Here is a 16852-nt window from a genome sequence, read left to right on the forward strand (position 1 = left end):
CAAAATAACGCAGAGCTGCATCTTTTTGTTTCATAAAAACAAACCGAAGGCTTGTTGTGTGTTTGTGTGTGTAGGAGTTCCTGCACTGGATGTGTGTGAGACTGCTGGAGGTTTTGCTTCCAGGGGCTTCCTTCTCTAAGTGCCTTGTGTCCCTCCACCTGCTGTGTCTGCTGGGCCAGCTCTTCACCTTCAGCACAGGTACACCCACTGCACGTCACTAGAAGTCATGTAAGACTTACCAAACTTTACACCTCACAGCTGTGTAAAAATGTTCCCACTGTCAATAACTACTGTATTCTCATTTGTCTTTCCGATCATATAGTATAGTGCATAACAATGTCACAAAAGTTCACCAAAGAGTTCAGTGCTTTACTCAAGGACACTTCAGTGATGATGCTTGGCACATTTCTTTGCAGCACCATGGTCAGCTCACAGCATCTTTCTGTTAGTGCCTGAACCAGCAGACTGTCCGTTAGCAGCCAGCCTCTTTACTTTTATGCCAACCTGACGCTCCAGCTGGCTTGGCGTCTGCTCTACCTGTTGTCCCTCTCCATCCCCTCCTGTGTTTTTTCCACCTCTGTCATTTTGTTTTCCTCAGGGCCTGAGGTGTTTGCCCTGGGCGAAGTAGTGACCTCTGCCCATGCTCAGAACGTCCTCTACTGTGTTGCCAGCAACTTCCTGGAAGTCAAGCAACTGGGGTCAACGTTACTAAGGCAACTCCCACCATCAGCTGTGGGACTGCAGGTTAATATGAAGACCAAGCACAGTTATTTTCGCTGAAGATAATATACTTATCCAACCTAAAACAACAACAACAATAATAGAAAAGCATGTTTTGTGCCAGCATAAGTTTTGTTGTCACTGCCACAGTTTGATATCTTTCAAACTGTTTTGCTGACCTCACCTTGGTATTTCTGATGTTAGGTCCAGGAGAGGATGCGTTGTGTCCTTCAGGCTGCTCTGGACCTCAGCACCAGCACTAAGCCCTTTGACAGTGTCACAGCAGCCCACCTCCTCAACCTGCTGCTCCACCAGCCGGACCTGAGCCAGGCTCTGCTGCACTGCGCGCAGGAGCAGGGCCTCCTTTTCCAGCCTCCGTCCCCACCATCCCAGCCCTCTGACACTGTCATCTTGGAGCTCAACACACTGGCCGGTAAGCTCCAGATGTGTAGTCCTCAGAAATGCATGTATGCGTTTTCACGTTAACAATGAGAACTTTCTTGTTCTTTCCCCAGTGGTTCAGTTCTTGCTGCACTCTCTGAAGTCAGAAGTGTCAAGGGCCGAGTCGTCTCTCTTGCAGGCAGCTGCTTCCTGTCCTCTCTACGGCAGAGCCCACTGCATCACTGCTGTCCTGCAGCATCTAAACACTGAGTGAGCACATGAATCACTACAACACGTACATATTTTAAGTGACTTACTTCTATTTAGATCTGTTGCTTTGCTGTTTGCAGTGGAGGAAAGATTTCACGACCTCCCACAAGTACAAAATCCTGTATTTCCAATTCACCCATGAGTCATATGTTTACCTTTTTCCTATATGTTTGTGCGTTCAGGAGTTTGAGCCAGACTGAGCAGTGGAGACATCTGGTGTCAGAACTGATTACTGTGTGCTACAGGATGTCTGACGTGGTCTCCCCTGTAGTCCAGAGCTCCTCCCCAGAAGGGCTCATCCCCATGGATACTGACTCAGGTAAACATTCAGTTTCCATAATACAAGAATATTTTCAGAGATAGCGAGTATAAGATTTTACTCTGCTTTGCTTCATTGAGGATATTCACTTGGACACTGCATAAATACCTTGAAGTAACTAGTATTTTCCTACATTTCCATTTTTTCCATTTATTTTCACTTTCCTTCATTTTAAGTAAATATTTTAGGAAAAGCGGTTTGCGGTTCATGAAAAAACAATAATAAAACATCTGAAATGATTCACAGCTTGTGTGTCCAAAACCTGTGAAATTGTTGGAAATCCTGCATTACAAAGAGTCACTGTTTATTCTAGACAGTAAAAGATTGAGGATAATATGCTAACAAAATTACAAAAATGTAAAATACTGAAATACATACAATTTTTTCACATTTTTGATGCAGATTATATTCAATTGATTGTCAACAAAAGGAAAATATTACCATTGAACTTTTAGAAGAAAACAACATGGAGAGGATGAATTTTGAGAATATGACTTTTTTTGTGTGTGTTTGGACAGACACTTCAGCCGGTCTGCAGAGGATCCTGCAGGAGATTCAGCCCAGAGACACCAATGACTTCTTCACTAGCGCCCGAGAGTTGGACACACACCACGGAGAAGATCACACACAGACCCAGATCAAACACACACCGTCACTGGACACTGGTGAGTTAGAGACGGTTATACTGATGCTGTTCAACATTACACTCATAGATATCTTGCTATGCTCTGTTATTCTGAACAGTCCAGTACACCTGCTCAGATTTACTCTTTTTGAACTTTTTTGAAATTGTGAATGTTGAAGTGGGGTTACAGTGATAGAGACATGAGGTAAAGCACTCTGATGCTGCAAAGATACTACATGAGACAGATGTATGTCAGTGTTTTGAAAACAATAGTTAGTTAACAAGTTAATTCTTGTTGTTTGGCTGCTGATTTGGTCTGTTACTCGACACAGTCAGAATGAATGAAGAATGAACGAAGAATGGCAAATGGCCATTTTTGATTTTGTACTTCAATATTTTTTGACCAAGGCTTAGAATATTCCAGCTTTACGTCTGTATGTTCACAGATACTCAACACATGGCAAACAATTCGAAATTGGACCGAGCAAATGAGAGGGATTGTAGAGGGGGAATCACAGTATCATACACTGAAAGCTCCTGGCACTGGTTGTGTCATATCATTATTATTATTACTGTTTTTTTATTTAATTTATTACCTATGATAGAAGAGGACATTTCTGAGGTCTGCAGTACTGGTAATGTCCTGATGGGGGTGGTGTTTGACCTCATTTTTGCATGGTATATTTACATAGTACACAGTCCAGTGCTTCTAGGAACTTAATAAATGAATACCTGAACTACTGTAACTTTACAGTGATAGGGAGGGAGTGTGTCTGTGTGTGTTTGTTTGGGCTTGGGAATGTACAATATGTATGACCCAACATAAACAACTAAAGCAGCTACAGGATAGGATATGAGCTTCATCAGAAAAAACAATATTTTACTTATTTGTTAATGAAACAAAAATTGATCAAACCTTTCCATGTCACTTTTTCATATTTGTGTGTGTGTCGGCTCCAGGCGGTGAGGGCTACAGGGTGACAGCCCAGATGGTGCTGGTATGCTGCTGGCGGAGCATGAAGGAAGTGGCCATGCTGCTTGGACAGCTGTGTCAGAGCCTTCCTCTGCACTACACCAGTGACAACTCGGACCCACACACTGGGCTCATCACAGAAGCGCAGGTGAGATCCTGACGTGCTACACACCCAGACACACACAGACAAACCTGCTTCTCATGCTCTTGCTCCTGCTGTCTCATGTACAGTAGCATCTAGCCTGCTTTTAAGTAGGTTGGTTTTAGCTCATTGACCAGCCAGTTAAAGGATGCTGTAAGTGTGGTGATATTCTATATTGTAATTAATATAAATAAACTGCATGAAAACCAGCCTTACATCCAAGCAGGGTCAGCGTGGCTGCCATCCTGGGTCTCTCTTCTCTCCTTCTGAGGCAGTCAGCTAATCTAGTTCAACGACTGAAAGGTCCTGTCCACAGTGACCCAAAAATTAATCCAAAGGAGAAGGAGACAGCGTTTTTATTACTGAGATGTAAATGTGATCACAGGAAGTTGAACAGGGTGTGGTATCCACATTTTTAATGTGCTGGAAAGTGAATGCTGGTATTGAAAATCAATATTGGAAGAGAAAAGGTCAGTTGGATGCAATTCTACATCTCATTAAGAATTACATAAAAATCCTTCAGCTTGCTGTGCTAATCCACTAGCAATATATCACATTATGAACTAAAATATAATAGCCTGAGATCCCTCCTCCCAGTATATGTTTTGTGAGTCAGAAGCTTTGCATATCTGACAGAGGTGACTTCAGACATCTGCTACCATTGCTCAGCTCTCCCACGCCGTCATCTGGATGAACTTGTTATCCATCCTTAAACATGATGCTCATTTAAAAATACAACTAACTGACCCTAAGGTGGACGTTGATGTTGTCTCAGCTAATCTAGAAACTCCTTTACTTTTGTAATTAAATCAAGTATGTATTCCGTCTTTGTATCTATATGTACAGTAGTGGGGAATGATGTTATGTGTGTGTTTGTGACACCACGCTGTGAGCCTCTTCAATTAGCATCCGCCCTCGTTAGCTCTGCGCTTTCATTTGAGGCCCGACCCTGCTGGTTTAACGGCCGCGACGCCCCTCCCTTTCCACTGCATTCTTTCCAAATCACTTCCACGACCAGCAGGAAAACATTGAGCATGGCAAACAACGCACAAACACACATACATAGACACACAGACAAACTCACACAGGAATAGTTGTCTGAGTGGTTCAGCATGTGAACATCCATAATAACAAGGGCACCAGACATGGGCTGTGTTTGCCTGCATAGGGGATGTAGTGTGTGTGTGTGTGTACGTGAGCGTGTTTGTATTTGCTTGTTGACCATTCATGTGCACTCCTGAGAGAGGAAGTAGGAAGTATCATGCTGTACTCTGTGCTGAGTATGTGTTTTTGTGTTTGTGCGATGTTCTTTACCTGCAGTGTTTTGGGGAACGTCTTTGTGCTAAGATATCATCATCAGTCAGTTTACCACAGGGTTAGCAGCACGCCCTGCATTAAACTATATGTTATTTTTGAGCAACTGGCTTTTACATTTCATATTGTTCATTTTTCTTTCATATCTATTCTATCAATTTTTGGTTTTTCTTATCAATACTCTGTTTTCAATTGGAAAAACAAACACAACATCAATTGAGATATAAAGTGACTACAATGGCCCAGGTGTACAAGTGGGAATCATTATTCTAAACACTTGGATGTTGGAAAGAGACAATTAACTAACTAACTAACTAAACTTATCATTCATATTCTCTTGTTTTTGACCCACATTCTCTTTATTATTATTGTATTGTATATATTAGTGTAATATGATATGATATCACTGTGTTTAGCTAATTAGTTAGTGAACTTTAAAGGTGCTGGCAGATTTAGCTACTTTTGGTCATAGCTAGCTCCAGTCTTTGTGCTAAGCTGACTGGCTGCTGATTGGTCTCTCATATTTGCCAGAAAAATATCATCTTTTTTCCCTGGCAAGAAAGTGAATACTAGTTTTTCTCAAAACTGCATCTTTACTAATCCAGTAATGTTGAGAGATACTTGGGGACCAGTTTAGTCAAATGCTAAAAGTTAATGTTGAAAAGTCTTCTACAGTGACTTTGCCAATGCTGACTTAATTGTTTATGGCACTGACCCATCTACACAAAAAGTATGAAATTATTTTGACCTGATTGTGTATAGATACATGAAATTTATGTATGCATCTCAGTTTGGCTCATCACTATTCTTCGATTCCATGCCCCATTAATTTTATTACATTTGCTCAGTGTTTCCTCTAAACCAAATGGACACTGTCAGGCTGAATATCAAGTTCTGTAAAGCAGCCACAGTCATCTTAACTGTTGCTGCAAAAATTGACTCGATAATGATGTCACAACCACAGTGTCCTGAAGAGATCATTGATGGCGATTTCATGGATGCCGTGTTGTCCGCTGTGGTAACCATGGCGATGGGTGTCCTTACATAACCAATGGGGAGGACCACGTGGACTTGAGGAAAATGTGAACTCCTGTCCTCTGCGTCTTTACCGCATCTCTTTTTCTTTTTCACTCGCTTGTCATCAGTTCCACGCTTGGTGTGTGTGCGTGTGCGAATAGTGTGTGTGTGTGTGTGTGTGTGTATGTATGTGTTAGCATTAACAGTCAATGGTGTGATTCCAGTAGTGTTTGGAAAGTTGGGTCTGGCGGACGTAGTCATTCTGCCCTACCGCAGTGATGACATGCATGGGCACATATGTGTATAGTGTGTATGTGTGTGTGAGTGACCAAAACACATCTCTTTCCAAAATGGGTGTGAGCCCAACACCTCCTCAGCCAGCATCCTGTGTTCCATCCTTGTTGGCCTGGCAACGCTGCACATGTTTCTGTCGCTGGGTGGCACCATAGCAACAGCAATAGTTGTGGATGGAGGCAATTAATGGCAATGGTTTTATTACTTTATTTTTCTGCTGGTGATCAATAAATACATTATTTTTAGACTTTTTCAGCAAAGATGATGCATTGTATTACATTGTGAACTTTTGCTGATGATGGCTGGTGAAGGCAGGGAGACAGAACCACCTAACAAAGAGAAAAGGAAAGGTGTAGCACTGTTTTGCACTCTGTTTTTAGTGTGTTTTGTTTTTATGTGTGCGTGACCATGCTTCCACTGTGTGAGTGTGACAGACCACCAAGGTTGCTGGTCAGCTGGAGTTTGACAGCTCTGGTGTTTATTGGCATAGGTTTGCCTGGATCGGTTGGAGTCCCGGTTGCACGGAGAAGACAGACCATTTGTTTGGCCACTCTAAAGCAAAGGGAGAAATACACACACGCACGCACACTTACTGTTTTTAACACAATAGGAATGCTTTGACCAGCATGACTCTGTATTTGCTCTCTAAAGCACAATATTTACTTTTACACCATTGTGGTTGTCAAAATTCTAAAAGTAGTTTGTATGCCCCCCTAATATTGCCCTCAAAGACTCCCACAGTGGAATGAAAAGATGTTCTGTTCATGTCACGTATACAACTTTTTGCTACAAATCTCCTGTGCCTGTGAGAGATGGTCCAAATGATGATACACACAAGCAAGTATCCTAAATCTCATTTTATTGGTCACTACAGAATGAACTATGTGGTGTTTATTATGCAGAAATCTGACTTTGAAGTTTGAACACAGACTTTTTAGGCTCTAAATCTGAAGTAATAGGTAAATAGGTAGTGATATCAGGCAGTCGTGCTTGAGACTATAAAGCTGTTGTTCCACTTGTTGTTATTAACATCAATAAGTGAGATATGCCATGTGAAGGACAAATAAGGACACTGTCAACTGTGGTACAGATGAAGACAAAAAAGAAAAAAGTATTGGAATGAAAATGGTGTTAGTTCACTTTCGTGCAAGTGAAAAATGTTAAATCATGTAATGGTTTTCCTTTGTCCTAATCTGGTTTACCAACAAGTCTCTCCGTTGTTGTCATGGGTGGATTCAGGTGCATATCAGGTATTCAAACACGAGGACAAACCGTGAAGTTGACAGCGGGAGGTCTGCCGATAGATTTGGTTCAGTTCATATCGTGCTGACACTTAGAAAATAAATTTGTCTTTTTCACAATACAGTTCTTGACTTGTAGGAAAAGTACTGGTGTTACGAATAACATTAACGATGGCGCTGATCAGTTCAATTGTCCTGGCGAACATGTGGGAGAAATACACAAAAAACCCCTCTGGGCTCTCAGTGAAGGCTTTCTCCATTTCAGGATAAAAATATAAAACTGCCTATAATGGCATAAAGTATCTCGGTCTAGCACTCCAGAATTTCTTGTCCTGTCTTCTTCAGTTTTTTTAACAATATTTATACATGGATCCTTAGATCTAAGCAAGGCTCTGTAACCTTCTGCTTTATTATGGGTCAGACATTCTTTCACTGACTTTTAAATTACTTTACAGTCCTTATTGTCAAGTCACAATTGTAGGTAAAATATTTGTATAGTAATTTACTTCTCTGTACATACATCTAATATTACATGTCAACATCTATATGATAGCAGCACTGAATCAACTGAGAATAACATTTGTTTATTGAGTAGTAGTGAAAGAATTTGAAATAGTAATTTATGGCTTTTTGTTGTCTGTACCATTTAGAAACCAGAACTTCAAACAACAACAACAACAAACATTATCAGAGTGCTGTCTAACCCTCGACCTCAAGGGAGAAGTTGGCTATTTGGGTCACTGTCACAGCCCCGAGCCATACATGTAATTAAGACTTTGGAAACTTCCCTCTCCACACATGGAAGTTTTTCTGGGAAACGGGAACGTTTGCAAACAGGAAGTTGACATCTAAATAAAGTACCCCCCCTCGTACCCGCCGCTGCCCCATGCAGGAAGCTTGCTCGGCTCTTTTAAACAGTTACACAGACGGGAACCTTTGGGAGGGAATCTTTAAATAGGCGAAGCCACGGCCCGGCTCGTCCCAGCTCAGCACCGCAGCGGTCTGGGCCCCGGCAGCCACGGGCCATCTAACAGTGACTGTTGCTGCCATTTTTACCTCGGTGAGGTCAGGCCTGTCCTAGGAGTCCACTCTGGCCAACAATGTGATAAGTCATTGGGCTTGGTACGGCTGTGGTTTACTCAGTCCATACTTTGGTGTTTAAGTTAGTCCACTTTAGGTCTGCAGGGTCAGTTGAGTTTACTGACCAGTCATGTAGCCAAAAACAGGCTGGCCAAGCCCTGCATTTTTCTTCAATTTATTCTTTTTTGTAATACTTTCATTTTACACATATTTTGTCTTTCATTCATTTTTTTCAGTTTCAGAACCTCTCCCGCCCTTTTTCTCTTTGTGGATCATTACTCTTTCATTGGGTGACATCAGGCTTCGTTGCTGACGGTTACAGTGACTGGCGTGCTCCTGGTTCCTCTGCGGGCCTGTGTCTGTGTTAGTTTAGATGTTGTGTCTAACCCTACATCCCCCAAGGGGCTGTTGGGACTTTTTTTTTTCCCCCTTTTCACACAGGGTGTTTTTGCACCGGGGGCCTTGCCACCCCTCCCTGTGCCCTCCATGCCACCCCTGACTAAGTCGAGCCCTGGCTGCCTCTGCGGTGGCGGTGATACCACAGCCTTAATGACAGGGCACTGGAGCTCTGCGTCCGCCTCGCCCTGCCGCCTCACCTGCAACACACTCACCAGTTTACACACTGCCACAGCACTCAGTTGTGTGTGCTGTGTGTATGTGTATAGTTAGAATAATGTTGCTAACACTATTACTAACTGGATGGTTTTACTGACAGTGGCCATTATGTGGATGTCTCAGCGTCCTTATTTGAACACACTTGTCACGCTACTGACATGCCGCTCTCACGCTTGACATGCTCAGCGCTCACTGGCTGAAAACTAAGAGGTGTCTCTAAAACAAGAGTGTAGCCAGTGTTAGAGCTTCGTTTTGCCGTCCAAATAGAGGAAAGGCTGTAGTTAATGTAGTTCAGCCTTTGATTGACTACGAGAGGAATTATGTCATTTGTAGGCGTGGGGTTGGGTAGGGGGTAATTCTTTTGGCTTTGTATTGGCTTTATAGCATGTATTTAGATGTAATTGCTTGTCTTAACAAAATGATTCACACACCAGCGCAAAGTCTACAACAGGGGTTTCATTTAGTTCTTAGTGCTTCCCGGTTTTGTTTTCATTGTGGCAGTGGAAGTATTCTCACTGAATTTACTGCCCATTGTTTTTGAGGTGCTGAATTTTGCATCCACAAAGTCGTTGCAAAGTGTTTGAATGGTGAGGATTTGTACTGTTGGACTCATCACACAGACAATCTCTGTGCTTTGTTACCCAATAATTACATATACATTTAGTTATTTGTATATACTGATTGCTCAAGTGATAGTAGGTGATGATGTTTAAATCTAAATCAGTAACTGAAAAGCTTGCTTACATTAAAAATAATATAGTTTTGAAACAAATGTCAGGAGCAGCTTTTTTTCTTTTGCTTTTCAGATTATAAATTGAATGTGTAGGTATTATTGAAGCACATAAAATCAAAATGTCACCATTCTGGCTGGGGGTCTTTAACCTGGCTTTTGGACTGTTGGTCAGACTAAACAGATAATATGAAGACATCACTCTGGGCTCTGGCATGTCAGGGATATTTTATTTCAGTTTTCTGAAGGACTGTCTGAATGCTTCAGAGCTTCGGCCATTGCCATGGTCGTCAACGTCGAATGCTTTGGGGGTTCTAGCTGGAGATGTTGCATCAGCATGCGCATGTAATACGAGAGCACAATGAACATCGGCGAGAACCTCTGCTCCTCTCCACAGTAACAAAAGGTCAGTCAGCAGGGTACTGACATGTTGAGAGGCTACTGTAACTCGTCCTGTTTTCAGCTTATAATTACCATGATAAGTAATGACCGCAAGTTTGGGAAAAGTATCATATCTTGTGGTGGTTGACTCTATCCCTCATCTGAATCTGCATGTATACATATGTCACTCACCTGCCACCCACCCAATGGGATTGTTTTCTCTGCTTTATAGAGCTGCATCTCTACTGGTTCCTGTAGGCTGTATTTGTTTTTAAATTATAGTGCAAGTTTTCCAGGTAAATACTTCCCCTGTAGTACTGTTTATCCATCTAGATTGATTTGGTGTGAGTTGCTGAATTTTGGATGTATCTCCAGCAGAGATTTTGAATATAATGGAACTAGATGACACTTCACTTATGGTGCTCAAAGTGTTAAAAGAAAAAATAACATAACCCCCCCCCCGAAAAACGGTCCTGAACTAACCTGTATGTGCAAAAGAACAATAATATGTGAATAATAGTGTGAACATAGCCTCATTTACGTGCACAGGAAAATGCAGCTCTCATGTCGTCCTGCTGCCTCATTCTTCAACCAGTCTAGTCTGCTGCACTGCACACTGCCTTTCACCTAATGTGCAGCCTGATGTGTCACATTATATGTTTTTCTTCCATTTCTGCTTGGAGTAAAGCATGAGGCTTTAGGGTCATAAACACACACACACGCACTTTCAGTATTACTCTTGTGAAAGTTCATTTGCTGAATCTCTCTGTTACAGGTGGAGGGAGTGGGTCTGTACTTCCGTCAGCAGCTCCTGCAGTCCCGTCATCGTGGCGCCTTTGAACTGGCTTATGTGGGCTTTGTACGCCTCACTGACATGCTATGCAGGTGTGTGTTTTCACATTCAGGGCAAAGGGCTGAAAGGTAATACTGCTTGGATGGCTGTGGGCATTGGCTCCCTTCAGGACACAGAGTCTCAGTGTGTCTTCTCATTAGCAAATCCTCAGTATCACTCTTCAGGTATAATATACTTGATTATATCAAGACCGGCGCTCTTCATTATGGAGAGCCCCCTGGACAGCCAACGCAGATGCATAGGCATGAAAAAACTAAAGCGCTGATGAAGACAGTGTGTCAACTCACGTTTATTTAATGAATTAAAAAGTAAAATAAAATTCCATTTTTATGCTTTATGGTTAGCACAAAGACTGGAGACGGGGAACAACACCGAGGCTGATTCTGTCCAAAGAGAATAAATACATACAAGTTGAAAGCTCACTTACTGTTACATACATAGATATATTATCACATTTGTTAAGGTTTACACAATCAGGAATGTAAATGTGTGGTTTTAGGGGATTAACATATTGAGACACGGTATCCATGTGGAGGATCTTCAGCTATAGTTAAGGTTGCGGTTTATGTTACAGAGTTTACAAGTTACAAGTTTTGGTAAGGATGACTGGACTGAGCCCAAGCCCAGCAACCTTCAGGACCAGAGGCTGTGCACAGACTGTGCACATTATTGTTGCTCACCAAGATTTAGATCCTCCACACAACTTCCATTAAATCCACAAACTGTAGGTTTTTTTTTTTTGCAAAACAAATAACCGAGACTATCTTATATGAAAGCAGATCTTTGGAATATTCCTTAAAGTACCAGTTACTATGTTACATCAGCCTTCTTATGTTGGTACATAAAATGACTGCAGTATTGTGTGTGATTTTCTCACTTTTACCTGATTTTTACCTGGAAGGAACTAAACAGTCTGTTAATTCTGAACGACATGAAAGACCTTCTCTCTTCCTTGAACCTCTCCGTTCTCCTCAGTGGTGGGATGTGGAAGATGTCTTTAGCCCTGCGGCAGGTGACAAACCCCAAAGCCGTCGCAGCAGCGTTCCCTTTGAACCACCCAGCACCGAGCAGTTAAAACAAAACTCTCTTGTTTTGTTCTTGTACAGAAACCAGTCTCGCAGTGTGTTGTGTAATGAGGGCGACATTTTAGTGGTTGCGTGTGGGAGTACTGGGAGTGTGTGTGTTCTGCTTTGGGCATGTGTGGATGTGAGTATGTGTTTCCAGGAGGGGAAGAGCAGTGTGTGGATGGTATGCAGGCCGTGTGCTGGGTTACGGGGTGTTGATTGCGGGGTGCTTAACCACGGCCTTTTGATGCTCCGCCTTGGGATCTGGCTCCGGCGTGTTCCACTGTGTTTGCACTCTCTCACTGTGTCTCCTTGTCTCTGTGTTCATTCTTTCCCGTTTTTTCTTTCTTTTACTTTTATCGTCTCTCTTCACTTTCTCCGTTTGGTCTCTCTTAAACCAACTTCCCTTGTTAGGCTTGTTTTATTCATATCTGCAGTGGTCCCCAACCTTCTTTTTCAGGCTCACGTTGCAACCATTTATCACTTTCGTTTCTGAACCAGTCTTAACGCATCATGTAGGGGTCGGGTTCTGCACTCAATATGAAAATTTGAGTGTAACTGTAAATATTATAAGTGCCCCTGATTTACTGTACCCTGCATACTGCATATTGTCAGCGAGAATGTGAGAGTCCCTGGTGTGTCAAGTGTGTGTGATGAAGTACACTCGCCCTCGCTCTGTCCTTCACATTGGGTTGTTTTAATTTGTCCTCTCTGCTCCACTGGCTCTTGTTAAACAGCTGCCCCTTACAGAAATGGGCAAAGCGGTTTCTTGTGGGTGTGGGCGTGTGTTTGCTAGACCTGCTTCAGATCATATTCTTAGCATTTGTTTTAAAACGCTCACCAGATGCCGCAGAGAAAAGTGTAAATGTGTCACAGTTTAGAGCAGATATTTTCTTTTGTGATGTCAAGGAAGGAGTCACATCTGTACAGTAGATGAGATGACTGATGATGAGTTATCATTTTTCCAGAAGCCCTTAAACACTCTCTTTGGGCCCACTTGTTTTGTGTTGTGTTGGGAGAAACAGACTGGATTTATTCATGAAATTAAGTAAATTAATTTGACTCATACCAAATCATGTATTTATAATATATACAGTGTGTGTGTGTGCATATACACATATGAAAATGGAAGGATTTACACCTCTGTTGTGTTTGTGTGTAAGGAGTGGAAGTCAGGCCCTGCAGCAGCTTCCGGCCCGCTGGTTGACTGAGGTTCTGGAGGAGGTCAAATCCAGCGACCCGTCGTCCAAGCTGTGTGCCACTCGACGCAGCGCTGGAATACCATTCTACATCCAGGTGTGTAGACAGTGTTGATGCTGCCAGACTCACACTGATGATTTCAAGGGGAGGAAAGAGGCAGTTGTTCGAATTTAAAAGACTTCAGGATGCAGAAGATGCAGACTATCATCAGTAAACAGCACATTCCTCACATTTAGATTATTCAGAGTGCGTGGTGGAGTGGCTGTCACATGGGGTTAGATAACCATTAATGAAACTAACCAAACGCTGTTTGTGATGCTTTGGTGCCACTTAAGCACTGAAGGATCACCTTAACGTATGTTTCTCTCTTTATTTGTGCCTGAGAATTTTTCCACTATCATACCAGACACCAGACTTGTTGGTGCCTTATGTAAATTCTGCTGTAATTTGATGGATTTAGGTAAATAAAAATATTTGACTGCAGTTTGCATTCTGAGGTTTGAAGTCCCAAATTAAGGACAATTTGGCAGAACAAATTCTAATCCACTCTGAACTGTAACACGAGATTATGTGATGGTTAAAGATATAATTTAGTCGAAGCTGATGTTATGATATGGAATGTGTTGCATGGACATAGTGAGGGTTATGGTTAGTGAATGAATGTTGGAAGGCTTTCAGAGGTTTAGCAGTAGAAACCCTGTGTGTGTGTGTGTGTGTGTGTGTGTTCTTGTGTTCCTGTTTACTCCTAAAAGTAGTGCAATCAGCAGTTCTTGGCATGCCACTGGAGCAGTCATGCTGGAAGAACATTGAGTTTCTTAATCCATCTGTCTTTTTTACTCAGTGACTCGCACAAACACTCATAACATGGACATACACACACACACACACTCGCTGTCCTTTGGTTGACCCCTCTTAGTAGTCACCAGTCCCCCACACACCTCCAACATTGTATCATAATCTCTGACTCACCTACCTTTTACACTCGTCTGACTCAGTCTGTTGTTTAGCCACAGCTCACCTCCCCTCTTCCACTGATTACTGATATTAAAAGTAGACGTGACAGATTTCATGTTTTAATATAACAGTCATTTTGGAGTGGGGAGCTCTTTTTTGTGGTTATGGGTACGAGGTGCATGGCTGTACTGCTGACATCACTGACTCTCCTCTGAAGCAGAAGTCGACACCTTGGCAGAGCTCAGTCCTGCATTCCTTCTCACAGAAAGTCAGGTCTGGGAAGGCAGGCTCCTGCGCTCCCCTCACGCTGGTCAGGACCGACCGGGGACAGACTTCACAGGAACTAAGCTATCCTTTCTCTTCCTTTCAACCTTCCTCCACCACAACCCCCCAAGAGTTCATATGAGCTAAACTGTGCGTCCTCCTCCTCCTCCTCTTCCTCCTCTTCCTCCTCCTCCTCCTCCTCCTCCTCTTCCTCCTCTTCCTCCTCCTCCTCCTCCTCTTCCTCCTCTTCCTCCTACTCCTCCTCCTCTTCCCAGGCCTGACTGTTAACCCAGGCCAGACACACAGCTGGCTCCCATCAGCTCCCACAGTAAGATAACTCCTTTCTCACACAGCAGCCAACTGCTGTCACCTCCTCGCTCCCACAATCCCAACTCTCACTCCTGGCACTGAAAAATGATGTCATATCAGTGAAGCCATCAGTACAGACAAACTTATGCAATTTTATAGCTGAGACTGTCTGACAGAATACCACTATACACAGTGATAAGCATAATTTGGTTCAGTTAAGGGGTTGTCTGGTACAATATTAAAACAAGAGAAGTGGCGCAAAGTATACAACTCTACTGCTTGAGTCAAAGTATAGATACTTCTGATCAGTTATTACTGCAATACAAGTGAAAGTTGTTCAGTGTTGGTAATCCCGTTTTGTTTTTAATGCCAGTGCGTTGATGTCAATCCTCTGCCTTTATGTGCCCCACCAATAGGACTGTGTTTCTTTGATACAATTAAAACAAATTTCTAAAAGCTAATGTTAACTCTGCTTTTTTCCCAGCTAACTATTAGTGTTAGGATTCACACTGGTCCCAATATGACATTTTGGTCAGTAAATTTGTTAAAATCCATAAAAAGTTATTTGATTTGACCGACTGTAGCATAAAAACCGCCGCTAACAGACGCAACTATTTAAAATGTTTAATTAATTAACAAACTAAACAAATGTTTACAGACCTCAACATATTTTCTCAGGTTGGATGAAGAATTTTTGTAGGCAGTGATGACGTTTCTGCGTGACAAACATAAAATACATTTAAAACAAATCATTCTTAATTTCAGAAACCTCAAACATGCACTTCAGATTTGGCTGTGGGTGTACTGATGGGGAGGAATCGTCTTTATCTTCTGTAGCATCGTCACTGCCACCAAGTTCAAACTGAGCTGTCCAAACAAAACACAGCCAGCGCTTTGAAAATGACTGACGGGTGCAGGAGGAGGAGTTCACTGTGACTGGCATTTCTCCTGTTACAAACAGCGTCTGGGCAATCCCGCTTTCCAGAAAGAAAGTTCATCTGCACACTGTAGCTTCTCACTTGTCACTTTGATCAAACAGCTTTTTTACTTTTACTTATATGTTGATAGGTAACTAACTTAGCATTATTATATTGTAGTTTTTATGGTCTAATAAAATTGAGTGGCATTTGACTGTGAACTTTGTATGAACTTTCAGAGCATATGTTTCTGGCCTCATTAATGAAAAACTGCACAAATGTACAGATTCTTACTCAGGAGTTTAAAAACTTTCTGGCTGCAGATAACTATTGCTCACACTATAGTTGCAGCTCTACTTCATAGTGCAACGAGTCATCCCGTAGATGAAACGTGAAAAACTAAAGCTTTTTGTGTCTGCAGAGGGAGCTGTGTGAAATCTGGGCCTGAATTTCTGGAGGTTGGGGATTGAAGACTACAAGTTTTGAAAATGAAAAAAAAAAAATAAATTACCTAAATCTACTATGACTGAACTGTCAGAAGTCATCTTGCACCGTGGGTGATGTGGGCAGCAGGTTTTGACAACAAGAACATGTGAAATAAAAAAGATGGTATCTTTTGTTCTGCTCAATCAGTTTTGACCCTTTGTGAGTCTAAGACTAAATCGGAGCACTCTTTTAACAAGATCAAAATCCAGTGAAGAGACAGTAATAATCTTTGAAATGTGCATATGGTTTTTCTGTATTTCTGTTATGTTTTGCTTCTGCAGGCTCTCCTCTCCTCTGAGCCCAAGTCGTCCAGTTGTAGCCTGTTGAAAATGACCATGAGGGAGCTGATTGCTTTGGCTATGCCCTCTGCTGACAGGACCACTGACAGCTCCACCGTCCCTCAGGTTTGACCACCCAGCACCTTCTTATATAAGTCTTATATCTACTCAGACTTTACCTGGAAGAGATGTTTTTGAAAAACACTTTCATCAAGAATGCAGCCGGACTAATGCCCTGAGACATTTGAGTTTTATCCCTGATGCATCCCTCTAAATTATCTCCTTTAAAGTTTATTTAACTTGTACTGTAACCAAGCAAGTGGGAAAAGTTCAAATCAAGTGGTGTTGTGATGACAGTGTCAGTGTGGCATTGATTCTGGAGGAGGATGGCATTGAAGAAACAGTCTTGAAATTACACTGGGAAG

At 42.2% G+C, this 16852-nt stretch overlaps 1 protein-coding gene across 4 annotated transcripts in view; it reads left to right on the plus strand.

Moving 5' to 3' along the window:
* The window catches only part of thada (THADA armadillo repeat containing), a 94988-nt gene that overhangs the window by 6444 nt on the left and 71692 nt on the right, over positions 1 to 16852 (plus strand). For all 4 annotated transcript variants that reach the window (XM_046402875.1, XM_046402876.1, XM_046402877.1 and 1 more), the window contains exons 15-24: positions 75 to 198; positions 599 to 744; positions 925 to 1153; positions 1236 to 1371; positions 1554 to 1690; positions 2209 to 2355; positions 3276 to 3436; positions 10878 to 10987; positions 13183 to 13315; positions 16431 to 16553. In XM_046402875.1, the coding sequence (XP_046258831.1) occupies positions 75 to 198; positions 599 to 744; positions 925 to 1153; positions 1236 to 1371; positions 1554 to 1690; positions 2209 to 2355; positions 3276 to 3436; positions 10878 to 10987; positions 13183 to 13315; positions 16431 to 16553 (1446 nt within the window). The remainder of the gene's footprint in view (positions 1 to 74; positions 199 to 598; positions 745 to 924; positions 1154 to 1235; positions 1372 to 1553; positions 1691 to 2208; positions 2356 to 3275; positions 3437 to 10877; positions 10988 to 13182; positions 13316 to 16430; positions 16554 to 16852) is intronic.

The sequence above is a fragment of the Scatophagus argus genome, chromosome 10 (genome assembly GCF_020382885.2).
Source record: "Scatophagus argus isolate fScaArg1 chromosome 10, fScaArg1.pri, whole genome shotgun sequence".
Lineage (NCBI taxonomy): Eukaryota > Metazoa > Chordata > Actinopteri > Scatophagidae > Scatophagus > Scatophagus argus.